Source organism: Rattus norvegicus, chromosome 8, assembly GCF_036323735.1.
Source record: "Rattus norvegicus strain BN/NHsdMcwi chromosome 8, GRCr8, whole genome shotgun sequence".
In the NCBI taxonomy this organism is placed as follows: Eukaryota; Metazoa; Chordata; class Mammalia; order Rodentia; family Muridae; genus Rattus; species Rattus norvegicus.
This window is the reverse complement of record NC_086026.1, coordinates 68912037-68937981: the sequence shown is the minus strand read 5'-3', so window position 1 is coordinate 68937981 and position 25945 is coordinate 68912037. Positions and strand designations below refer to the sequence as shown.

The following is a 25945-nucleotide window of genomic DNA, read 5'->3' as shown; positions in this document are numbered from 1 at the left end:
TGCTTGCTAGGCAACCGCTCTACCACTGAGCTAAATCCCCAACCCCTATTTTCTAGACTTTTACCTAAGATTAAAACAAGTTGCTCCTTTATAGTGTAAGACTTGTAAGATTATGGGGAGAGAGAGATCACTTAGAGTGTTATCTCAACACAGTGTTTATCTACTCTGTCCCAAGCCTGAGTTCCATCCCCAAAGAAACAACCAAAACCCCAAAATACTGTCACATTTTCCTAGCTTTGTCAAAAAGTTTCAAATGATTGATTTAACATTTACAGACTTTACCCCTGAGCTTTAAAAATGGTTTCATCTGGAGGTATGTTGGCTTCTTGGTTATTTCTCCAACTCTTTTTTTTCTTTTTTCTTTTTTTCCGGAGCTGGGGACCGAACCCAGGGCCTTGCGCTTGTTAGGCAAGCGCTCTACCGCTGAGCTAAATCCCCAACCCCCCATTTCTCCAACTCTTAAACTAACCATAGGTCTATCAGTTGCTTTCGATGTGGCCTCACCACACGTGCTAGGCAAGCACTGTACCACTAAGTCACATCTTGGTCCCCCATCTTTTAGTCTGTTTGGCTTTTGAAATAAGGCCTCATTGTGTAATCAAGAGTGGCCTGGAGGGGCTGGGGATTTAGCTCAGCGGTAGAGCACTTGCCTAGTGAGCACAAGGCCCTGGGTTCAGTCCCCAGCTCCAAAAAAAAAGAAAAAAGAAAAAAAAAAAAAAAAGAGTGGCCTGGAACTTATTTTATAACTCGGATGGCACTAGAACTCATAGAGACCCCCCTCCCCCCAGTCTACCTCCTGGGGGCTAGAATTAAAGGCATGAGTCACCAAGTTGCTTAAAGAATCACCTGGGGTTTTCAGTCCTGCCCTAAGGCCTCTATATCAGCACACTCATTTTTCTTTCTACCTGTCATTGCCTCTTCCTTCTTGATTGGTTTGTTCTATCATTAAAAAGGGTTCTAGATTTGTTTGGTTTTTATAGTACTGAAGATTGACCTTAAGGATTCATGCATGCTAAGAAACACTGCACCATGAACTTATATTCCCAGACATTCTATAAGTTTATTTTAAAACAGGCTCTCAATAAGTTGCCAAGACAGACCTCAAAGTCATGATCCTCTTGGCCCAGCCTCCTGACTATCTGGGATTACTGATATATACCACCATAACTAGATTATTAGTTTTGTAGTTATGTGATTCTAGATATGTTTTCTTATTTTTGTAATGACTATTATTACCAAAAATACTAAATAATAATTTAGAAGAAAGATCTAGTGTAATTGCCTTCCTATAGAGCACATGCAACTGCATGGTGACCACTGATCTACTGATCAAGAACAAAGCAAACCAGAGAGGAACATGACCCTAAATAAACCCAGAGTCCCGATTCTAGTTCTTTTTCTGAGCTAGATAATGCTAGAATCATCACCTTAGACTCTGGACCTCATTCATGTCTTTCTCTTGTACTCAATGTGACTATTATAATAATGTGTGATTACAGACTATTTAAATTTTAAAAGGGGGTTGAAGGAGAAAATAATGTCTTCAAAAACATAAGACCAAAATAAAATCTCCAAAAATTCTAAGACTCCAACATTGGAGAATATTCACACATAAATTCACATGTACACACATAATTTAAAATTGTTCATATCAAAAATGTAGTTTACAGGGCTGGAGAGATGGCTCAGCGGTTAAGAGCACTGACTGCTCTTCCAGAGGTCATGAGTTCAATTCCCAGCAACCACATGGTGGCTCACAACCATCTGTAATGAGATCTGGTGCCCTCTTCTGGCCTGCAATCACATATGCAGGCAGAATGCTGTACATAAAATAAATAAATCTTTAAAAAAAAAATGTAGTTTACATGGGCATGGTGACACATGCCTGTCGTTCTTAGGAGGATCAGGAGTTCAAAGTCATCTTTGGGCACATATTGAGTTCTAGAACAGCATGGACTACAGAAGTCTGTCTTTAAAAAAAACAGAACAAATCTGGTCTGTCTATAAAAATTCTTTTTTTTTTCTTTCCAGTTCTTCATTTACCCATCCCCAGGGCCTAGTTCCTACACTGCAGAGAGAGAACGCCATTTTTAACAATAACTACTCTTGCCTCATAATCTAAGTTTCTAGTGGGAGAAACTGGAAAGAGACAGATTATGTGTCCATGACTGGAGAAGGTACTGACAAAGACCAAGTACCCATGATGAGAGAAGAGACAGCACAGATCATGTGGTCACAAATGAATGCAATACAGAGTCAAGGTAGTCAGAGTATTGCTTACCTGAGTATCCAAAGGAAATACTGGAGATGGGGCTCAGGTAGATGCCTTTGCCATAGGCTGCTCCATGCAGCTTGCAGGGAAACACCAGGATGAATATATGAGCCTGGGCCCCCATGGCTGTATATTAGGCATCCACAACACTTAACAGCTGTCTGTCCTTCCATCTACCTACCTTCTCACTCATCCAAATAACTCTAGGTACCTGCTCTGAAAGCTGATTGGCTGGGAAGTGGGTAAGGTTAAATTGCGAGCTTACAAAGCACTAGAGATCACTGCCTTAGAGAATGGGGAATAGCAGAGCCTCAGCATTCACACTTCTGACCTTAGGTCTTCATACATTTTCATATTCTCAAACAAAGGGACTATGGAAGAGGTAGCAGGAAGAGGAACAAAAACCACTCCCAGTAGTTTCCCAGGACAATGAAATAAGTCTTTGTAACAAAACCCTGAAGAGCCCTAAAATGGAAATTCACTGTCATTATAATAGGTTAATTCTCATTCCCCAAATTACCAAAACACACAGCTCAACCTAAAATATACAACAGCCACATTCATTCCTAGGCTGGGGATGAAGATGCTGAGGCAGGACAGCAGACGACCATAAAGGGAGGGAGGGAGGGAGTGGGAAAAGAGAAAGGGGCACAGCCTCACCTGCAGTTTAGTGTAGGATGCATTGACCAGCCCATTGCGCAGGATTGAATGCCAATTCTCAATGTGGGACCCACTGTAAGGCAGGATACTACATGTCTCCTCACTGTATGAGATTCCTAGTACTTCAAAGACCAACATTCCCACCCTCCTTACCCACACAGTCGGTGCAGACGGGCAGACACACCTATGACTGACATGCTCACAGACAGAAGCACACACACACAGTCATAAGCAGCAAGCTGTGTGTGTGGTTAAACCTTACATCTGCGTTCAGCTAACCACATCTTAAACCACCACCTATAGGCTCAGTATTGTCATTTGTCTATTGTTTTGGTGTTTCAAATTCAAGAAATTCATCTCAAATCCAACAAACTTATCACTGATCTCAAATATTGTTTTCTGGTCTGAAATCATATCGTATTTTTTTTAAAAAGTACTCACACTCCCTCTAATTTACCCTTAATACTTTTCTCTTTCTACACCTGTTAGAAATACATTGTAGATTTCTTTCCTTCTATCCTTCTCATCTGTTCCTGTACATACATGTAAATATTCTTTCTATTCAACTATATCATAAGCAATTTAAAAATAAAAACCATGTCATATGTAGCATTTTAATCCTTTATAACACCTACCACAGTAGCATTTAATAACTGCTGATTGATGACAATCGTGAGAAAACATAACTCATATCCCATGCCCTACTCCCCTATCCCACCTCCTGCTGCCCAGCCTCCACCTTCCTTACTGGAAGGCAAAGGTGCTTCCGTAGAGCTTCTTGGCGGTCCGGAACCGAGCCTCCTTGGCAGGAGGGCTGCTCAGCAGGAGGAATTGGTGTGAGGTGTGCATGAACTTCAGCTGCTGCCCAGGGTGGGGGTGGGATAAAAAAACAGAGCAAAAATAGAGATCAGGGAGGGAAAGGTTGGGAACAGGAAACAAACCATATTTACACTAACCCTGAACAAAAGAAATTCCTTTAGACTCAAAAGACTTCTAATGAGCAGTACCAACCAAACTAATTAGAGCAGAAGATGGTGAGTGGGCCTAGATCCCCTCTCCCTGCCTCTCACCAGAAGTTTGAAGCTTACAGAGGAAGACTAATCACTTACCCTGCTGAGAGGTAGTTTGACAATGTGTGACCTGTTGCTAGAAATTATCCTGGGAAGAAACAGAAAATGGGAAGGGACAGAGTAAGTACAAGGTAAAGCTATCCTGAAAAGCAACTTACTTCTAATCTGGGGACAACTGATAAGACATCAGCGTCTGAACTGTGTGCTTGTATCCAAGCCATATTGCTATTCAAATGATGCTTATATATAAACTATATATATGTATACACTATATATGTATTTATAAATATCATCATATATATAAATAAATTTTAAAGAGAAGTTACCAACCAGACCAACTAGTTATCAAGGATTAAACAATGGATAAAGGAGTCAAGGGGAAAGCTGTTAAATACATCCAGGGAGAGAAAAGCATAGAATAAAAAGAATGTTAGCTGTTACCAACTAGAGAGGTGGGGGCCAGGTTAGGTCTGACTCAAAAACAGCTAAACTTGTGTCTGGGGTTTAAAGTCTCAAAACTTAGACTCAGGAATCATCTAACTTATGTTCAAAGGAATCATAAAGGCTCTCAGGGATGGGAAAATAGAAAGATACTATACAGCTTGGGGGAGACCCAGAAGAAACTAAAATGGTTTCTGAGGAGTCAAGGGCAAACTGGGCTGTCTACAGGCTAATCACAGAGGGTAGGAGCACAAAAGCATTAAACACTGAGGGTTCAGCAAGAACACTATTGCCTACAGTGGATACAATGTATTTTCTGTACCTAATCTTATATTTTTGGTTGTGAGCCTAGCCTTTAACGGCTGAGCCTTCTCTCCAGCCCTTCTGTACCTAATCTAAGTATTTATTTTGTGGTTGTTTAAATTTTTGTGTATGTATATCCAATTGTACATTGGGTAGGTGGCACAGACACATATGCCTGTGGAAGCCAGATGTCAACCTCAGGTGTTGTTCCTTAAGAGATGACCACCTTGGCTTGTACAATTAAGCCTTTCACTGGGACCTGGGGCTCACTGATTAAAGCACTTTGGCTGCCAAAGAGCCCAAGGATTTGCCTATCTCTGCTTCCCAGTGCTGTGATTACAAGTGTATGCCATCATGCCTGGTTTTTTTGTGGGTGATCACACTCAGGACCCCATGTTGTATGGTAAGTCTTTCACCAACTTAAGAATCTCCTCAGGATCTCACTGTGAACTTGGGAGTCTATGTCTGGTAATTACTCATGCTATGAAGGAGTAATTACTGCACTGGCTTCTTAGTGTCAGAGGCTGACTTGGAAGGAAGCAAACTAGAGAGAAGTGTCAGGAAAATGGAGACTTCAGCAGGAGGGAGGAAGAGGAATAGGGACTAGTCCAGCTCTTTGCTAGCTGTAGAACAATAGCTTATCTGGCTCTAGCCCCTACACGGCAGAGAAGGAGATAGCAGATGGAGATGAATTTCTCTGAAAACACAGAAAAGTTGAAATGAACTGGGATGTGATAAGAAACTCAAAACCTACGATAGTGGCAGGTATAGTTAACAGTGTTAGATTTTTGAAAATTGCTAAGTCATCCTGGGCAATAACAGCGCAGCAACCAAAAGCCTCTGATGAACCATTTTATAATGCATGTTGTACATGACACGTAAACATATTGTATATATTTTAAAACCTTACAATTAAAAGAGATAAGAAAACAACCAGGCTGGAGAGATGTCTCAGTGGTTAAGAGCACTGACTGCTCTTCCAGAGGTTCTGAGTTCAATTCCCAGCAACCACATGGTGGCTCACAACCATCTGTAATGGGGATATAATGCCCTCTTCTGGTGTGTCTGAAGACAGCAACAGTGTACGCACATATGTTAAATAAATAAATAAATCTTTGAAAAACAAAAAGAAAAAAAGAAAACAACCATTGGGAGAAATCATGTCAGAATGTGTGAACTCTTCGTAGGATTTCAGTTACTGTTCAAGTCAAGCCTTGCAAGCATATCACCAAGAAAAAGCAGTCATACTTATGACCTGGTAAAGAATGCTGAAATGCCTCTAGAAGAAGATACAGACCTGGGCTGGAGAGATGGCTCAGTGCTTAAGAGCACTGACTACTCTTCCAGAGGTTGTAACTTCAAATCCCAGCAACCACATGGTGGCTCACAACCATCTGTAATGGGATCTGATGCCCTCTTCTGGTGTGTCTGAAGACAGCAAGTGTACTTATATTTAATAAATTAATAAATCTTTTTTAAAAAAGAAGGTGCAGATCCATGCCTCACAACTCCATCCTTCCCCACTCCCTATGAAGCCTGAGCCATTCTATCCATACCACTGCAGAAGAGGATGGGCCAAGGGATCCAGCTTGTCCATCTGTTTCTTGATTTCCAAATATGAGCCCTGTAAGACAATGGCCATAGATTATCCCCCAGGAGAAGAAGGGCCTCTTCCACTTTCTATAGACTACTGGGACTCAAAGCAAGACAGGCAATTGGAGGAATGAAGACAAGGGGGTTCCCACCCTCAAAGAGGCCCAGGTGGGTTGGGAAGACTCATAAATATGAAAATGCTGAAGATGCTTACAAAACAACATGCAGGTGGGTCTCCCTCATTTTATGCAATTCCTACAGCTCTAAAAAAGTTGCTTATAAATCAAAAAACAAATAAAATCAATGTCCCCCCAAATTAGGCTAAAGAAACCTCTATATCTTCATATAAAACAGTCTTTCTAATCAGTATATCATCCCTTCTAGGTGTACCTTCTGTGTTAATCTGCACTGTGATATATAGGATTTGCTGAGAAGAGGCCCACCTGTAAATGTGAGTACAAATGAATGTCTATCATGCAGATACTGCAGACGAGGGGTGGGGAAATCTAGTGAGGGACAGCCTTGAGTCAAAGGATGATCACTGCTCCGTGTGGCTGCCCCACCCCTAGAAGGACAGAAGATGCAGCCCCTGGATCTAGCTCCTCATTTTTGAGCTTCCTCTTCACCCTCCCAACCTCGAGCAGAGGTCCTTCCCTCACTTCTCTAATTCCCTAAGAACTATGGAAAACATTAGCATATGGACCACTTGTGAAAGATCAGCATCAAAGATAGTGTTGAAAGCAGAAAGAGACGCAAGGATGAAAAGAACTGGGGTAGAAAGCTAGCAAAACAAAGAACAGGAACTGGGAAGGTTACAAAGGGAACATAAACAAATCTGGGGCTGGGGATGTAGCTCAGCGGTAGAGCGCTTGCCTAGGAAGCACAAGGCCCTGGGTTCGGTCCCCAGCTCCGAAAAAAAGAAAAGAAAAAAAAAAGTCTAAGAATCTGAGCGTCTTCTCTGAATCCTTATTCTAGTACCGTGAATTACAAGCAGGAAAGGGCGTGGGGCTAGGCAAAGAGAAGGCAAAATACCTGGGTCATCTCCCGAATAGACATCACACTATCCAGAGCTTTCTGAAGCCGCTCATAATTCTTCTTCTATTGATAGTCAATGAGAAGAATCAGAAGAAGAAATACAAATCAGATACAAAGATACAATGAGAAAGAAGGTAAGTTTAAGTCTGACCTAAGTGTGCCAAGGAAATATGAATTTTATTAGGAAACTCTGGAGATACATGCTAGTCCTCTTTTAGCAGCTGTAATTAAGTGAGTAAGTCATTGAACACATTTACAGTTATTCACAGCCTTTTAGCTGTTCTTCTGGAGAACCCCCATAGGGTATTTTATATATATTACCTCTCATTTTTATAACTTTATTTTTATAATTTTAAAATAACGGGCAGGGCAGTTGAAAATGAGAAAGATTAAGTACCTTCCTAGCACCAGTCTACTAGGAAGCCAAAGGTTTTCTGATGGAATCTAGGTCTGGCTGGCTCCCAAAAAGCCTATCTCCTTCACTGCTGTTCTGCTTTAATTTCCTTCCAGTCATGGTCAGTGGATAGCCTAAGTTAGCCTGAAATTTACTATGTAATCCAGGTTGTCCTCAAACCATAAGCAATTCTGCTGCCTCAGTCCAAGTGCTGGGACTGCAGGTATGAACCACCACACCTAGCCCACACCTATGTTCTCCTCCTCATGATTATAACAGGTACTATTTTTCTACCCTTCTTCTGACAGCTCAGCTATTTCATCAGGTTAACCCTAGAGTTAAAGAGTACCCAAGAAACAAGCATTCCATCTCTTCTCTCCTTTACTTCAATGTAGGTACTGAAATGACAACCCAACCTCCCACCATTTACCATTTCTATTCATTAGCTTTTTCTTCTCAAATGACTATACCTTAGGGTTAAAGGCCAGAGTCTTGGGATCAGTGGGGTCCACCACAGAGGGATAAGGCTCGAAGATGATGCTTTTTCTAGGGGACTCCAAAGCTGCTCTACACATGGCCACCAGCAGATCTACCACCTTAGGAGAAAAGAAAGGGGAAAAACTAAATGACCGCCCAGTTCTGGGAGTCAAGTGGTCTCCAGACTGCAAATACTTTTTCATACATTACTAATTAGAAAAATACAAAATTATAAAAATACTAGGTCTTCAGAAATGACTTAATGGGTAAGAATACTTGATGCTCTTGCTGAGGACCAGGGTTCAGTTCCCAGCATCCACTTGACAGTTTACAACAGTCTGTAGCTCTAATTCTAGAGGATCTGATACCTTCCTTCTGACCTCTGTGCACATCAGCCACCCACAGAGTACACACACATACATGCAGGAAAAACACTTATACACGTAAAATAAAAATAAATCTTTACCTGAAGTTCAAATACTAGCAAAATGATTAAAGAAAAGAAATACCGGAGCTGGAGAGATGGCTCAGAGGTTAAGAGCACTGATTGCTCTTCCAGAGGTCCTGAGTTCAATTCCCAGCAACCACATGGTGGCTCACAACCATCTCTTCTGGTGTGTCTGAAGACAGCTACAGTGCATTCATATAAATAAAATAAATCTTACAAAAAATTAAAGAATCAAATAACTGGGGTCTTGGAATGTTGACTCAAAAAATATAAATAAAAATTTAAAAAAAGAAAGAAAAGAAATACCATCTCAAATTCCCCAAACAAATTAATTTCCTCCAAACTAACTATAAAATTTGATGAGTATCCTTTCAGATATTCTGATACACAATCTGTTCTTTCTTTCTTGAGCAAAGAGGGCTGGGAATGATCTGAGGACCTCACCTGTGCTAAGCACTTGCGACTTTTTAACTGAAGAAACCCTCCTGCTTTGGCCCTCCAAGCAGCTAGGAAGCTGAAGGAACATGTCACCACCACAAGCCTGACTTGGTGTTTGATTTTGGACATAACTGTGTATTACAATTTAATGCGTATAAATAACATATATAACATATATTTATATGCTCTTGCTGAGGAGCAAATAATATTATACAAATAACATATAAATAATATCTGTACAATATTTTCAATGTAGGGATAGGCCATAATTTGAATGGACCTCCTATAGTCTATTATCCATTTTTAAAGAATTTTTTATAAAGATTTTTATTTTTATTTATTATGTATATAACATTCTGCCTACATGTACACTGGTAGGCCAGAAGAGGGCACCAGATCTCATTATAGATGGTTATGAGCCACCATGTGATTGAACTCAGGACCTTTGGAAGAGCAGACTGTGTTCTTAACCATTTTTGTTTCATTATATTGTAGTGAACACCATTAAGCATAAAAGTATATTTGGAGGCTAAATTCCAAGGAATGAAATTGCTGGATTCCTTTGCTTTTGTTTTGGCTTTGTTTTGAGATAGGGTCTTGCTATATAGTTCTGGTTGCACTGAAACTCATATAGAGACCAAGCTGGCCTCAAATTCAGAGATCCTCCTGCCTCTGCCTTCCAAATCCTGAGATTAAAGAAAGACATGTGCCACCATGCTTGGCCTCTTCTATTGTTCCTGATTCTAATTCCCCAGTGTCTTTTTCCTACCTCTGCTCCTGTAGCCACTTCTTCTGCAGCTCCAGACATGACTCCCAGTGTGTAGAAGGAGAAGACACATAACTCCCGAGTACAGACAGCTGGCTAAAGGGACACATAAAACAGACAGTGGAGCTATGGCTTATGCATTGGGAAGATGTAGGGAGAGATAGAACGGACTTTATGCAATTCTAAAGTAAGACTAGAATCTGGGGTGGGCAGGGTATGTTGAAAGGGACTATTAATCAAACTTTAAGTGCCTTACTAGTAAGTGTGAGTGATTTTTGTCTACCTGTAAAGTTTTCTCTGGTCTTGAAGGTATTTAGAGGTTCTCTCTTCTGAGTTTCTAGAACTCTGCTCCTTACTCTTTTTTTTTTTTTTCTTTTCTTTTTTTCCGGAGCTGGGGACCAAACCCAGGGCCTTGCGGTTCCTAGGCAAGCGCTCTACCACTGAGCTAAATCCCCAACCCCTCTGCTCCTTACTCTTAAATATATACACATAGATTATAATTTATAGCTAAGCGTTCTGCCTACCCACTGAGATTTGGAAACAGCCAAGTGCACACAGATCAATACCAGACCCCTGTCTGTAGTCCAGAGAAAACAACTATTTCTAGAGTTTACAGGATTGAGGACAGAACTCATCCTTTAATACAGGCCGAGGAAGAAAAGAGAGACGGTCAAGGAAGAGGGTCAGAGCAGGGCCTGCCTATACCTTGAGCATGGACCCATTCTGGAAGACGTGCTGCTCATCACACACCACACAGTACTCATTCAACGTCGGAACCCTCTGCTCTGCATACTTCATAATCTGGAGAGAGAAGAGACCCATGTCTTTTGGAATTACAGATATTATCTGGTTGTTTGGAGACAATGGAAATAGTTTAAGCTTTTCTAGCGTAGATCTCGAATTACACAGTAAGAACAGTATGATCTTTGAGACAGAACTCTTGAGTTGACGTCTACATCCGCTATTTACTATCAAACATGACTAGGAGAGTCAGATAAATTTAGCCTTGTTTTCATTTATAAAGTGGAACATTATGCACCTCATAGGTATCCTGCAAGAAATGAGATTTATCTATGGGAATATTCAAATTCTGGGGGAGGGTGTCAAGCCTGTGACCCATATACAGAAGGAAAGAACCAACACGCACAAGTGTCTTATGACCTTCACATAAGTGTTATGGTACACAAGTGTGTGCATGCATACACACACAAACACTCTCTCCCCCTCTGATTAATTAAATTTAAAAGTGAAATTTTAAGCCAGGTACCAGTGGTGCATGCTTTTTATCTGAGGACTCCTGAGGCAGAGGCAGGTGGATTTCTGAAAGTTCTAGGTCAACCTGGTCTATATAGTGAGTTCCAGGACAGCCAGGGCTATTACATAGAGAGATTCTGTCCTTGTACCTTACCATGCACTCTGGGAACTTGCACAACAAGTGCTTTTTACCAGCTATGCTGGTTTAAAGGCTCCCATGAAAGTATTTTATTAACAGGTACTAATTAATCAGCTGAAGTGGTTACAGTCACTATAGACTTTTTATTCAAGATTAGATGTTGGAGGGTAGAGCTTAAGCCATTTCTACCACCTAAGGCAATTAGCCCATCTCCTACACTACACTACACGCGCGCACACACACACACATACACCATACTAGGAAGATGGCACAAATCCAGAGCTCTTACAGCAATATCTTAAAACTAGTTGGTTTTAAATTTTTTATTTAACACTGACTTAATTTGTTCTTGTGTTCAAATCAGGCTGTTCACATTTACATGTTTTGGGGCTATTTAGTCTATAAGTCTGTGGTTCTAAGCTTGGGGGTCAAGACTCCTTTGGGAGTGGAATGAACCTTTCACAAAGTCATCTAAAACCATTGGAAAACACAGAGATTTACATTATGATTCATAACAGCAAAATTACAGCTATGAAGTAGCACCAAAAATAATTTTATGGTTGGGGGGGTCACCACAACATAAGGAACTGTACGAAAGGGTCGAGTACTAGGAAGGTTAAGAATCAGTGCTGTAAATGCTCTCAATAATGCTGTGACCCTCTGAAGGATGGGATGCAGGCTCTCTTTTCTCTTATTTACTCAATCAATACTCATAGTATTAGGAACAAATCAACTCAGGAAATAAGTAACTCAAGAGCTAGGAAATTAAAGCAGTTGGATGGGTGAGCAACAGGAAAGAGCTCTGGAAAAAAGATCTGAACTTGTTTACCTGTACAAGGAATCCATACTCCAGAGTGGGGATGTTCTTGCAGTGACCACTGACCTAGTAAGAGGACAAGACAGAGTCCATTAGTCTTCAATTAAGCGGAACTCAAACACACCTCATTCAAACCCAAAACCCAGGTTTCTCCTAAGATTACTAAGCCTTAGCTCACATCAGCCTAAGTAATCACAAGGCTGGAAAGATCTTTAGAAGTTTTTATTAAAGCTTCTGAAAAAGTTTATCTGTCTTAACCATCTTCAAAGTTAGAACAGGCTCACACAGCAACTTACTACCAAGTAGTAACCATGACCTACATTATACATGAATTCTCCTTGTCACACCAATCTCCAGACTCTGCTTTATAAACTACTATCAGACAAACCTATCAGACATGACAGTTTAGATACAAGAATTTAATAGTTAAAAACTATACTGTTCTATACATTCATGATGTGTGTCTGGACTTGACAGGAAAGCTCTACCCCACTCCACCCCTTTAAAAAGTTATCCCCTTCATTCCCACCCCCACCCATCTGATGCCCACATCAAACCATCCCCAGCCCATGTACCAAAGGAGAAGTCCGTGCTGGGGGAGGGAGGCCCACGTGCTGGGGGCACAGGAGACCTGCCTGGGGGCTGGGGGGATAGCCAAACACCTCTACTTTTGGGTTCTTCATGGTGCAAGAAATGGAACGATTCATAAGGCGTCCAACTCGAAGCTCTGGTACACCCAGTTTGCCCTTCAGCATGGAGTCCTGTATGATAGGAAAACTGGGAGACCTTCAGAGAAAGAGCAAAGAAAAAGTAATCAAAGCTGAGCAGTGGAGACGAATGCAGAAGATCTCTGTAAATCTGAGGCCCACCTGTCTACAGAGTGAGTTCATGCCAGCCAGGGCTACACAGAGAAACCTTGTCTTGAAACACACAGACACACAGAGAGACACATAATAAAACTTGGAATTCACTATGAGCTCTAGAAGAGTACAGAAAAGAACATCACAGGCTACCAACGATCACAAACCCAAGCGACAGGCTATTGTTATCTTAAAGTGTCAAAAGAGAATAACAACGATTAGCTTTCATATCATTATTTTTATGTATTTTAGGTTGTAGTATAGAAGAAAGACGGAGGCAGAGTCTAAGTCACCATGTCATTAAGTATGGCTAAGTAAATTCTTTGACAATGATCTTTTATTGTGAGAGAGGACTAAGCATTCAGTACTACGCTAGGCAAGTAGTTGCATCCTAAACCTTGCCTAATGTCAGCTGTCCAACCATCAGCTGTCCAACCATCAATTGTGATCCCTGGGACACCACAAATGTAGCTTTGTGTTCACCTTCAGGGAATCACAAGACACTAAAGAACTATAGAACCGGGGTCAAAAAGTGGAGCAGGGGCTGGGGATTTGGCTCAGCGGTAGAGCACTTGCCTAGCAAGCGCAAGGCCCTGGGTTCGGTCCCCAGCTCCGAAAAAAAGAAAAAAAAAAAAAAATGGAGCAATGTTTCTTTCCAGAGCCTAGAAATCAGTACATATGAGAAAGAAGTTGGTGTGTATTTCTCTGTCTATGACAAGAAATAAGGAAGAGAGAGCTGAAGATAAGATGGAAAAATGAAGGTCTGGGAAGATGGCTCTGCTTTTGCAAAGGATGCAGGTTTGATTCCAAGCACCCGCATGGCAGCTTACAGCCATCTGTAACTCCACTTCCAGGGGATATAACAAACAAACTTTAAAAATAGGGACAATGAATACACATGCCTCCAAAAGCTAGATACTGTGCTTTACACAAGGGATGAGTTACAAATACTGAATCGAAGCAAAGGGTAAGGATACGAAGAGGACCAGAACCTTATGTTATTATCACTAGCTTTAGGGACGCAATTCAGTGGACTCAGAGAAAAGACAGAAGAAATTAATCTAGGCATTCGAGAAGGAAACAAGACAGGTATTCGGAAATTATAGACTCTACGGAAGAAACGCTTACTTGGGAATGGGTGAGAAGATGCTGAGGCCAGCTCGGAACTTCCTGATGCTACCACTCGCCTTGAACCAACTGTGTCTCTTCTCCTGCTGGGTCTTCAGGAGATCGTTGCTCAGATGCTTCCATTGTTGGGATGTAAACATATACAGGATTCTGGGAAGATCAGGCAGAAGAATAGGACTAATCCACAGCCTCACAGAATATAGAGCTAGTGATGATAGAATAATATATGTGACTAAAGCTCCTTGATATCACACTGGTACACGGAAATACTGTCCTAAAGCACCTTCTTTATCCTAGGAATACTCACTCCCATTACCTAACCCAAAGGGCCAGAACATTTCTGGAGAAACCATAAAGGAGAGTCTTTGGTCTGGAAAGGTTTACATTGAGAAGAGAACAGAGGTGTTAGGATAGAAGAGAATACAACCTTCTGCCTGGCAAATAGTGCAGTAATTATGGCCATGAGGTACCTACTGCCAGTGTTAGGTGAATCCCTGAATGTATGGTTTCACCTGCAAACCAACTTGAAAATCATTTGTCCTGGACAAACTCTTTGTAGGATTACTCTATGCTATTGAGATAAAAATCTCATCAGCTTCTTCAAAATCAAAACTTGACCTATAACCAATCATCTCTTTTTCTTCTCATTAGAGAAAACCATGAGGTGTCTGTTTCCCTAATTTTTCAATCCTAATACAAAATCTATTTCTACCTCAACTCTTTTTTTTTTCTTTTTTTTTTTTTTTTTCGGAGCTGGGGACCGAACCCAGGGCCTTGGGCTCGCTAGGCAAGCGCTCTTCCGCTGAGCTAAATCCCCAGCCCCTCTACCTCAACTCTTATCTCCAACCCTTCATTCTCTGGAGACAGGTGATCCTCCTAGGTAAGCCTGACTTCTCCATTTGGGCTCTATCTCTCTCTGCCTCTTCCTGTCTTTAGGGATCATGATCACACCTCCCTCCCCAAACTCAATAACATACTTCAGTTCCCTGCACTTCAGCTAGCCATGCACTCTGCCTCGGAACTGTTCCTGAAGGGTCCAGATCCCTCTGACCTCGTTTTTGTGTTCCTTCTGCCCAGTCTACCCTTCTGAAAGCTTGCTTCTTGGATACTTCAGGCGTTTAAACATTTTTGGCCCTTGATTCTATTTTCTTTTCACCCTCTCATTCTCCTTTAAAAGTTGCACTTCCACTGTTGGAAGTCCCACCCACACTGATGCATTCCTCCAACCCTAACTGCTGCTGTAAGTTATCAACTTGATATATCACAGAGTACTGTGTATATTCCAAAGCTGCCCTTTACCAGCATGTTTAAAACGCTTATCCTACAAACATGTTTGTCTTCTTCACATCCTTAGTAGTAGTGTAAGGTTACCCAGATTATTTGGATTAGAAACCAGGAGTAATTTTCCAGGATTTCTAGATTCTCAGAACATTCAATATATCTAAATCAGTACTAAGTTTATATCCTGTAAATCTTCTGTTTGCATATATGTAGGAAAAACATTCACATATAATATGAGTAACTCTGGTTTTTCTGTTATTTGTTTCTTTTGAGACATGGTTTCTCTGTGTAGCCCTGACTGTCCTAAAACTTGATCTACAGAGGTCAGGTTAGCCTTAATTCTGAGATCCATCTGCCTCTGCTTCTGGGATAAAAGGCATGAGCTACCACCAGTCAACAATAAAATTTTAAACAAAAGAAAATTATTGTAGTATTTTGCATGCTGCCAAAGTGGTTTTCGAAAACAAAATCAGACCATGTCCTTTCTTGGCTAAAAGCCTTTTGGTGGAGGCTGGAGAGATGGCTCTGTGGTTTAGAGTGCTGGCTTGTCTTCTAGAGGACCAGGGTTTAGTTATAGAGCCCATGTGGGCTCTTACAACCACTCTTTAACTCCAGTTCCAGGTAATCCAGCAACCTCTTCTGGCCTCCACAGGCACTACCACACTTAAATACATGTAGGCAAAATAATACACATAAAAATGTTTAAAAAAAAACAAAAAACAAAAACAAACCAACCAACTTTTCAACAGAGGCCGACAAGATGACTCAGTAAATAAAGACTTGAATTTGATTCCAGGAACCCACATATTAGAAAGACAATCAACTCCCACAAGTTCTCTTCTGATCTACATACACACACTGTGACACATGTACAATGACACAAACATGCCCACATAATAAATGTATAATTAAACAAACCAACCAACCATGTTTCAGTGTCCCCATTGCCTAAGCCAAAAGCTCAGTGTCTGCCTGGATTTGAAGCTTTTGTTTCTTGCACTTTATCATCAATATCTCCCACATACAAGATGCTTTCTATGGCCATATTCTTGCAAGTGTCAGTCATTCAGTCTATATGAAGGATTCTTAGCCATATTTAAGACCCATTCATCCTCCTCCTTTCATTCCTTCACTCATGGCCCTTCCTTCCCTGCCCATTCGACCTTCCTCTCTGTCCTTCTAAACTGTTAAATATGTACTGACCTTCATGGGAAGGGAAGAGAAGGTAGGAAAAATGTACGTAGCTCTTTTTGTGCACCAAACACTCAAATACCAGACACTTAGCACAAAAATCTTAATACATTCAGTTATTTAAACTTGTCTAAGCCCCCTGGATCCCCACTAAGGAAACCACAAAAGAAAACCATAGTGTGGCTCCGATTCCAGGACTGAGAACTAATTTCCTTAAGCACTAATGACAAATATCTCCTTGAAATTCCAGAAAGTGTCACATCAGACACCCAAAAATCACAGGCTTTCCCTCCAAAACCATAAGTCTGGCTTCCCAATTTTATTTTAACTTTTCCAGGGAATATTTGAGAGGAAGATTTTTTTTTAGAAGAAAACGTGGCATTCAAGGCTCTGACACATCTGCTGTTATAGTCTAGACTATGACTGTCCACTAAAGGTTAACATGCTGAAGGCTTAGCCCCGAGTCTGTGGCACTATCGGGAAGTGGGGGATTATTGGGGAGGTGGAAATCAGCAGAAGGAAGTTATACCCTTGCAAGGCAGATTGGTACCCTGACCCTCGTGTGTGCATGTGTCTGTCTGTCTGTCCATGTTTGCCAGCCACCGTGAGTTAAGTTCAATAGACCCTTTCTACCACATGCTTCCACAATGATACATGCTGTCAATGATAGCATGCTGTCAAAGATCTAAACAGGGTCAAGAACTGTAGGCTGACACCTTCAAATTGTGAGCTTCTCTTCCCTCTAGGCTGAATAATGCAGGTATTTTGTCACAGAAATGGAAAGCTGTCTAACGTACATTTCTCCCTCACATGTCCCTGACCAAAAGAAAAAAAGAATTCTTACTTTTTCAACTGAAGACCTAGCCCAAACCCTTCCTTATTCGATGGCTGGAAAACCTCGATTGATGGTTCTGCAGAGAGAAAAGAAAATTCCAGTATGTGCAATCTCTAATTTCCACAGAGTCCTCAGATTCTAGACATAGGAGCTGTTAGGCACTCAGACACAGCCCACTTGCAGCAAAGGACAGCTGTGATGTGGCAGCTGAGTGCAAACCTGCAATGACGTAAAGTGAGGAGGCTTTTGTAGAGGTGGGGTAAGTCTAGTGCTCAGTTCTCGAGTGTGGACTATGAAGAGGACAGTGTTGGAGTGTCAAGGAGCTGGACATGTCTACGTGGTGGGGAAAGAAAACCTGAGACAGCAGTAGATCTAGAAGGTATTTAATAAATGTTGAATATCTTCATTAGAAAGAGGGAGAGGTTATGGGAAAAATAGATATCATCAAAGGAAACAATTCCACAAATCAAGAAGAACACTATCAGATGACTGGGGACGAAGATACTGTGAGAAAAAATGGAAACAGATGAGCACAAAAGTCTTATTTCTAACTTTATCTCTACTTCAGTTAACTTAGGACTTTGGATCAGATCACACTCAGGTTACCCACTTGCCCAAAGTCACTGCCCTTTACCTGGTCCATCAAGGTACTGGGAGAGAGAAAACCGTAGCCTCAACACAATAGGTTCTGTTCGGAGGACCTTCCAAGCTGTAGATACTTCTTCCTAAAAGAACAAGGAAATTACTTCTGGTTTATAGCTTCTGGTTTACAATGGACTAGAAGTTTCCTCTATATGTCACACACATGCACACAACAGTAGAAAACACTGTTTGTTGATGGAGGAAAGACAGAGATATAGAATATATGTTCCAAATATAACACTCAAGAACAAGACACAAAGTCTATATGGAAGAATCCACAGAGCAAGCTACATGTGCTGTTGGCACTACTTACATCGAGGAAGCTGATGTTAATGTGGAGGTCAATGTCCACATCATCGATAGTTCCATATTCTCTACAGAGACAGACAACCACAGGGGAGGCTCATTAAGAGAGAAAGAAAGCAACAGCGTCAATGTAAAGAACTGAACCTGGCAACAGGAGAAAGGGTGCAAGGTAGCTTGATATTTAAGAGCTTAGCTACATGTCAAGCCTTTCTCAAAGGTGACACTAATGGAGTAGAAGCATTGGGAATGAAAGGGAATAATTAAGAAGTGGTTCTAGGGCTGGAGAGATGGCTCAGCGGTTAAAAGCACCCGACTGCTCTTCCAGAGGTCATGAGTTCAATTCCCAGCAACCACATGGTGGCTCACAACCATCTGTAAAGAGATCCGATGCCCTCCTCTGGTGTGTCTGAAGACAGCTACAGTGTACTTATATATAATAAATAAATAAAAAAAAAAAAAAAAAAAAGAAGTGGTTCTAACTCCTAGACCCTCTTGTCAGCCATCTTTAAATACTCGGAAAAACCTTTTATTACTACATTCATAAATTCATCAGTCCATCATGCCATAAGAAGGAAATTCTAGCCTTTTGAAGATCCTTGTCACCCTGGAGTCCCACCTGATGGACACGGAGTTCTCGCTGTAGATCTCCTTCACTGCTTCAATGTCTGCATCAAGCTGTGGGTGTCTATAAAGGTCAGCTGCACAGCTCCCCTGATAAAGCAGTAAAATTATGGATGGTAGCAGGGATAGACGGAGTTAGAAAAAGGAGAAGAAAGAAAGAAAGAAACAAATGAGAACATGAAGATACACCAGGAACGGGAGACATGATGTGCAGAACACAGGTTCTTGGTGGTAATCCTAGCACAAATTTCACAAATAAGTCTCTAAGAATACTTCAGCAGGTCAACAGATAGACGTTGTTTAAAGAGTGTGCATGCTTCAAGCTCCAGCTTTTCCTCTCTAACTTTGTCTTCTATGTAAAGTCGAAGAATCCTCTCTGAAGGGCATTCTGAGAATGTGAGCAGCTTTGCTCAGGCTGTGTTCTAGGTAACAATGAGTACTCTCTAGGAGCCACTAGGATTTGATCCTAAAGATGGCATGACCACCTCTGGCTAATGAGAGAAGGAAACGATTATTTCTAACTAGCATTTGGGTAGCTTTTGCGTAAGGGACATAGTCATCGTCTACTGTCGCAGCATGACAAGTCCTAGGCATGAGTAAGGACAATGGATCAGTTCTGAAAGACTCATGTCAGACCACATCAATATTACATCTCATTTTATTTCTGTTCAGCAGAACTTCTTTCTTTCTTGATGTACCCAGCAATGAAATCTAAACCATCAAACACTGAGTTTTGGGGAATGCAACCTCACCTGAACTCCATACAGAAACTCCTCTGATTCATTATCTCCTTCTGAATCATCATCATTCCAGAACTGGCCTTTGATGTCCTGGAGATAAACAAACACAAAACCAGAGGCACATTCCTTTGTTAGATCCTTGTAACTGCATGAACTAGAATAGAATAAAAGAACAGGGAGACAGATCCTCACATTCCTTGGGACAGAATGGCTGGAGCCTTAGTCCTTTTACACTTTGCACGTCTTTCTTCCTGAGTCCAATAGCATCCACAGCCTAGCTGACTCAGTGGGACAGAGGACAGCACACTAAGCGCTGCCTCATCACTCCCTCAGCTCTTGTTTTATGTGCTATCTCTGAGGCACAGTCTCACTCTGTAACCCTGGCTGGCCTGAACCTTGTAGCAATTCATCTGCTTCAGTCTCCTAAGGGGGGGGGGGGGAGGGAGGGTAAGCTACCACAGCCAACTCTTCTATCTCTTAGAGTGTTTACTTCTCCCGCCCCCTTCCTTTCAAAGAGAACAGTCCTACACACAGCTCAAGTAACACTGTTTCCACACTCCTCCTTCCTTCAACTTCAAATAGCTACTGTCAAAAGGGCAAGAGGGAAGAATACCAGAAAAAGGTGGTCAGATTTTTGTCTATCTACCCCTTAGATGATAGTTAGTAGAGATGAAGAGTCAGTCCTCACCATTGGGTCAGTGGGTTTCACACACACTCTCAGGTCAGTGCTAAGCAGCACCCCTCCATACCACCAACTAAATCCAAGCCAACGAGATGAGCATTTAGCAGACCACAGAATGAGACAAAGAAGGGGATGATGTCATAGGTGCTGGCAATCTGCTGGGGATGGCAGGCTCTGTTGTGGTGGTAATAAGTCACTGTCCTGTGGAAAGTAGATAACAGTTGGGTTCACCACCTACTAGCTGGGTAGTAGATATACACATATGTTTTATCCACCTATAGACACATGTAAAGAGGCATAATGCATGCAAATATACATACACATGTATACATGTGTGTACATGTACACACACATACACACGCACACAATTTGTAGTAGTTCTACAACCAAACTGAAAGCACTCTACAAATAGAATATACATCTTTCTGTTCCACTCAGTTGCAAGTTGGGACTGGAGTTTCTGCTCTAGTTTATAAGGTCACAGTAACCTTCAAACCAAAAGAAACAGAGGAAGGACCAACTGCTAATGCTTCTGTATCTAATGAGTTCATTATGAATGGCTTTCACAATACTAATCCCCAGCAGCCCTAAGAACCAGATTCTTTTAGACTCTTGGCTCCTATTTTTCCATATTGGGGCATTATCACTTTTTCCTTTATATGTATACATATGAAGAAGAAAAAAGGTCTCCAAGGCTTACTTCAATCTTTCTTAATCATTCTCTGCCTGAGACAAGGTTTCTCAATAAACCTGTATCTCACCAATACAGGTTGGTCTAGCTAGCCAGCTGGCTGACATCCTATTCCCACATTCCTAGAGCTGGAACTACACATAGCCACCATGCTCGCCTGACATTTATGTAGGTTCTGGTGACCCACTCTAGTCCTCACACTTGCATGGCAGACATTTTAACCAACAAGCCATATCTCTAGCCCCTCATTATTGCTTTTAAAACTTCAGTTTTAGTTGAACTCCACGGTAAACACCCATAGTCCCAGCAGTAAAAGGCGGGGAGGGAAGGGACAGAAGACCACATGTTTGAGGTCAGCCTGGACTACTCAGAGGACTCTGTTTCAAAAATAAATCCAAGAGGGCTGGAGAAATGGCTCAGTGGTTAATACTGCTAACTGCTCTCATAGAGGAGTCCCAGTATGGACTCCTTGTGGCTCATAACTGCTATATAACTCCGGTGGATCCCCCTACACAAACATTTATAAAACTAAAAATAAATCTTGAAAATAAAAAGCAACATTACTACAAACCTTTCTATAACAGTCATCTAACTTAGAGTTCTCAGTAGCACCAAGGATGCTCTGGTAAACACTGAGCTATCATGACTAAACAATGCTCCAGAGTCATCTTGGAACCTAACTTCCACAGTTACAGCAATGGTCCAATGGGCACTCAGAAAAGACTAACCTCCTCCTCGCTTCTAGTCCTAGAAGACCTCCATCCTATACCAGCCTATTTTCAGCCTCACTGAAGCCTTCTCTTACATCGGGTCAGGAGAAAAACACTCAGCTATGAACTTAGGAAGGCTTAAACTATAGATAATGTCAAAGCTGTCAGAAGGCCTTTAAAGCTTTCTGCTGCTCTCTAAATCCGGTCACAAACACCTATACATTGAGATCACCTGGGGAACTTTCAGCTAGCACACACCCATACCCCACAACCAATTAGTAAATTTAATGGGAATTGAGCCTATATATCAAATCAGTTAAAAGCTCTACTTATTAAGCCAAAATTAGGAATCACTAGTCTAGCCTCTCTTGGCTCTACGGATACCTCAATCTAACCCATTCCAAATTCAGGGGTTTTCCTGGTCCTTACTGTGATTCTACCAAGCCTTATTTTTTTTCACATCAGTGGTTCTAAGTGGAATAGCGTGCCTGCAGCATCAGTATCAGCTGGGGATTTGTTAAAATGCCAATTCTTCACCCTCACCCCCTGAGATTTAATGAAGTAGAAAACTCAACGATATTTTAACAAGTCTTAAAGATATCATGCTGCATGATAAAATTTGAGAACTATTCCTCTAAATCATTACATCTTCCAAGGGTCTGAAGTCTATTCTCCCATACCAAGGTAAACCTAGCAACCGCTGCAATATAGGGCTATAATGCACACACCAAAGCAAATTCTGCATGACAGTTCTTGAACTGACAGTACTATCTGACTGATCAAAAGACAACATGCAAAAGCCAATTACAACTAAAGCTCTTAGAGGAGATAACCTCCTATCTGACAAGTGCTTTCAGAAACTCCTTGGGGAGGGTATGAGTAAGATACAATTATTTGTATGCTAAAAACTCATTGAAGGCAAATCAGAACTTTATTTTCAATTTAAAAAATTAAATATTACCCCAGTTCTGAATAAAATAAGTAGGAAAACAAAAGAAATGAATTTGGCAAAATGCTGTAACTGTAAACCAAGCATGGTGGCACGTGTCTTTAATCCCAGCACTTGGAAGGCAGAGGCAGGCAGAGCTCGGTGAATTCAAGGCAAGCTTGGTCCACAGAGTGTGTTCCAGGACAGCTAGGGATAACAAGAGAAATCCTGTCTCAAAAATTAAAAAGAAGGGGTTGGGGATTTAGCTCAGTGGTAGAGCGCTTGCTTAGCAAGCGCAAGGCCCTGGGTTTGGTCCCCAGCTCCAGGGAAAAAAAAAAAAAAAAGGAAAAAGAAAAAAAATTAAAAAGAAAACAAAACCCAGAATTTTAAAGGCAGAGGCAAGTGGATATCCTTGAGTTCTCTACCAGTGTGGTCCACATAATGAGTTATGAGTTTCAGGACAGCCAGGAGCTACATCTCACAAAACAAACAACAGCAACAAGAAATGGTAACTGATGAAGCTAAGGAACGTGCACAAGGGTTTCCTATACGCCCGACTTTTGGTACATAGTTGACAACTGCTACAATTATAAAATCAAATATTTTCCTTAAGAGTCAACTCTAAAGGTTAAAGGAAGATTCCCTTTGTCTCTCTGCGTTTCTTCAAACACAGCAAGCATATAGTCCCACTATACATCTTGTCTCTACTGTTCTCCCCTTTTAGGATGCCCTTTTAGATATACACAGTCCGGTCAAAGGTCCCACCTTGACTGTCCCATATGAAATACCCATAATAGCATTCATTCTCTGTCCCCCTCCACATTACTTTCTTCCCCACAGCTCTGAACACTCTTACAGTTATCTCTTACCAGATTGTAAGCTCGCTCTCTATATGAATGCTCCAACTTCAGACACACCGGAAGATGAAATCAGATCCCACTACAGATGGTTGTGAGCCACCATGTGGTTGCTGGGAACTGAACTCAGGACCTCTGGAAGAGCTGTCAGTGCTCTTAACCACTGAGCCATCTCTCCAGCCCAACTGTAACCTATAAGCAAAGATTCTACTGTTTGCACTGTCCTCAGTCTCTATAACACATTTACTGAATTAGAAAATGATCCCTCAGCTGTGTACCTAAGCTAAATAGGAGGTAAATATATAAGAACTTAAATGCTGCAACTAAACATTGACACAAGTCACACCAAATGCTTTTTTAAAAATGAAGACTTCATTCACCTTAAAGAGCAGCTGAGGTGCCAATTATGAAGTTTGGGGCCAGGGTTCTTTTAGATTTGAAAACAGTCAAATGCTGCTCTGGTTGATGAGGGAAGCGCTACAGTCCAGCCTGGGTTGTCTTGGGGTGAGCAGTAGAATGAGGGCCGCTTAGGCTAGAAGTGCCAACTTTTTCAAGGTCTTTCACTGTAGAAGTCAAGAAAAACTGAGCATCTCTTCAGGGTTTGCTGTTTGCTTTCTGCTGCTATTAAAAGGAGGGGGGAAATCAGTTTTTCTAAGGAAAAGATAGTTATGAAATGACCAGCTTTTCAAACCAGACTGTTTTAGTAAAAAAAACTTGACTCTTCAGCACTAAATGCCCTTCTCTCAGGGATGGAAAGTAGATTTTAAAACTGGAGCGTGGGAAAAGGCAGATAGTTGAACATGGAATTCATAAACATTAAAAAAAGAGGGGGCTGAAAGATGACCTAGTTCAAAGTTTTCATGTTACACATTTAATACTCCAACCTAGGGAGGTCACACAACTTGCATAAGTAACTTGAACATTTGATAGGTCCCAAATTTATCCATTTTTTTTTCATGTGATGAGGCAATAACAGGCAGCAGTTCAGAGGTGAAACTATATAAAAAAAAGTCTCTAGCAAAAAGAGACTATAAGAGTGTCCAGAGAAGTGTGCTGTTAAGCTCAATGTTTATTTTGGGTGATGGCAGCTCTTGTAACATGCTTGGTCTATGTCTATGAGATCATGCCAAAGGTAAATACGCCTTAGGACGACTCACAAAGGTCCTTTTCTCTAGGTCCATAGGCACTTTTCAGAGTGACCATTTAACGTATACCTAGTTAAGAGACACCTCTGATCTCAACGACTATTACATCCTGGGCTTGACTTCCAGCTCAGTGTGCTAGGAGAGGAGAACTCCACTCCAACAGAAGTGTCAAAAGGACTAGGCTACTAAACAAAGGGCGAAGGGGGTGCGGAGGGGCGACACCCGCGGGCCAGCGGTAACCCAGGCACCCGCAGAGGAAGAAGACCAAGATGCTAGCGAGGACACCTGCGCATGCAGGGCAGTGCCTGAGGCCTCTTCTCCAGGTGTCCCCCAAGGCCCTCAGCTCCGGCCTTCCCGGTTAAGAAGCCGTTTGCCGCTCATCGCCGCCAGCCGCCCAACCGAGCGAAGCCCGTCAGCATCCCTGACTCGGTCCCTCAGGCAGGGCGGACCTTGTCCGCCGCCCGCCCGCCCGCCCGCCCCGCCCCGCCCCATCCCCGCGCCAGCCTCCCCTCTCGCCAGCCTAGAGAGTACTCACGGCGACCCCGGGCCGCGCGCGGCCGCCGCGGAGGGGACGAGCGGCCCGGGACGCCCCGCGGGGGCGGAGCGGCAAGCCGAGGGGCGGGGACCGAGGCGGGAGGGTGAGGTCGCGCACCCCACGCCTCAGCGTGCGGTCTCCGGCACGCTGGGCCACTCTACGCATGCTCGGACGAAGTCACTGAGATCAGGTGTCCTCTTCCGACCAACCGCGGTGTGAGCTGCACCTGGGCGTGTCCCCGCCCCAGGATGCTAGCCAGGGCGCGCGTGCGCAGTGATCCGTTGTTGAAGGTGTGAGGAAGCAAGAGTGGCGCATGCGCCTTGTGTCCCGGAGGGAGCGTGAGGAAGAGGTGCTCCTGACTCTACAAAATACGATGTTCTTCTTTGTCGCCTCGTGTGGTTAGGAGGATTGCAAAAGGAAGGCAATCTAGATTACCAATATAGAAATACTGAGGTGCCCCTTTGGTGCAGCTTGAAGCCAGGCAAAAATAGGAATCAAAAGTTAAAATTCTGAAATCTGACTTGCTCCCATGCTCTCTTGCTTCGGTGTACCGACTGCACCCTGGTTTTCTCATCAAACAACCTTAGGGGACCGGGGATAGCTCACTTGGAAGAGTGCTTGCCTACATCCACAAAGCCTTGGTTTATGCACAGGTGTGTAAATCCTGTGTAGTGCCTGTAATCTGT

At 42.2% G+C, this 25945-nt stretch overlaps 1 protein-coding gene across 13 annotated transcripts in view; it reads right to left on the bottom strand.

The window, feature by feature from the left end:
- Parp6 (poly (ADP-ribose) polymerase family, member 6) overlaps positions 1-25589 on the bottom strand; it is a 32512-nt gene extending 6923 nt beyond the window's left edge. For 2 of the 13 annotated variants that reach the window (XM_063265137.1, XM_063265140.1), the window contains exons 1-19: positions 25260-25589; positions 23960-24200; positions 20400-20594; positions 19724-19801; positions 18967-19061; positions 18358-18418; positions 18037-18127; positions 17412-17478; positions 14096-14245; positions 12683-12893; positions 12120-12173; positions 10603-10698; positions 9901-9993; positions 8239-8364; positions 7372-7437; positions 6303-6370; positions 4042-4090; positions 3681-3793; positions 2933-3005 (exon numbers count right to left, since the gene is read on the bottom strand). In XM_063265137.1, coding sequence (XP_063121207.1) covers positions 2933-3005; positions 3681-3793; positions 4042-4090; positions 6303-6370; positions 7372-7437; positions 8239-8364; positions 9901-9993; positions 10603-10698; positions 12120-12173; positions 12683-12893; positions 14096-14245; positions 17412-17478; positions 18037-18127; positions 18358-18418; positions 18967-19061; positions 19724-19801; positions 20400-20402 — 1494 coding nt within the window. In that variant the 5' untranslated portion in view covers positions 20403-20594; positions 23960-24200; positions 25260-25589. Of the gene's footprint in view, positions 1-2281; positions 2352-2932; positions 3006-3680; positions 3794-4041; positions 4091-6302; positions 6371-7371; positions 7438-8238; positions 8365-9900; positions 9994-10602; positions 10699-12119; positions 12174-12682; positions 12894-14095; positions 14246-17411; positions 17479-18036; positions 18128-18357; positions 18419-18966; positions 19062-19723; positions 19802-20399; positions 20595-23591; positions 23772-23959; positions 25186-25259 lie in introns of those variants that run through there. The other 11 variants (XM_039081105.1, XM_063265136.1, XM_006243191.2 and 8 more) reach the window with 11 other exon arrangements.
- Between the last annotated feature and the right edge of the window lie 356 nt (positions 25590-25945).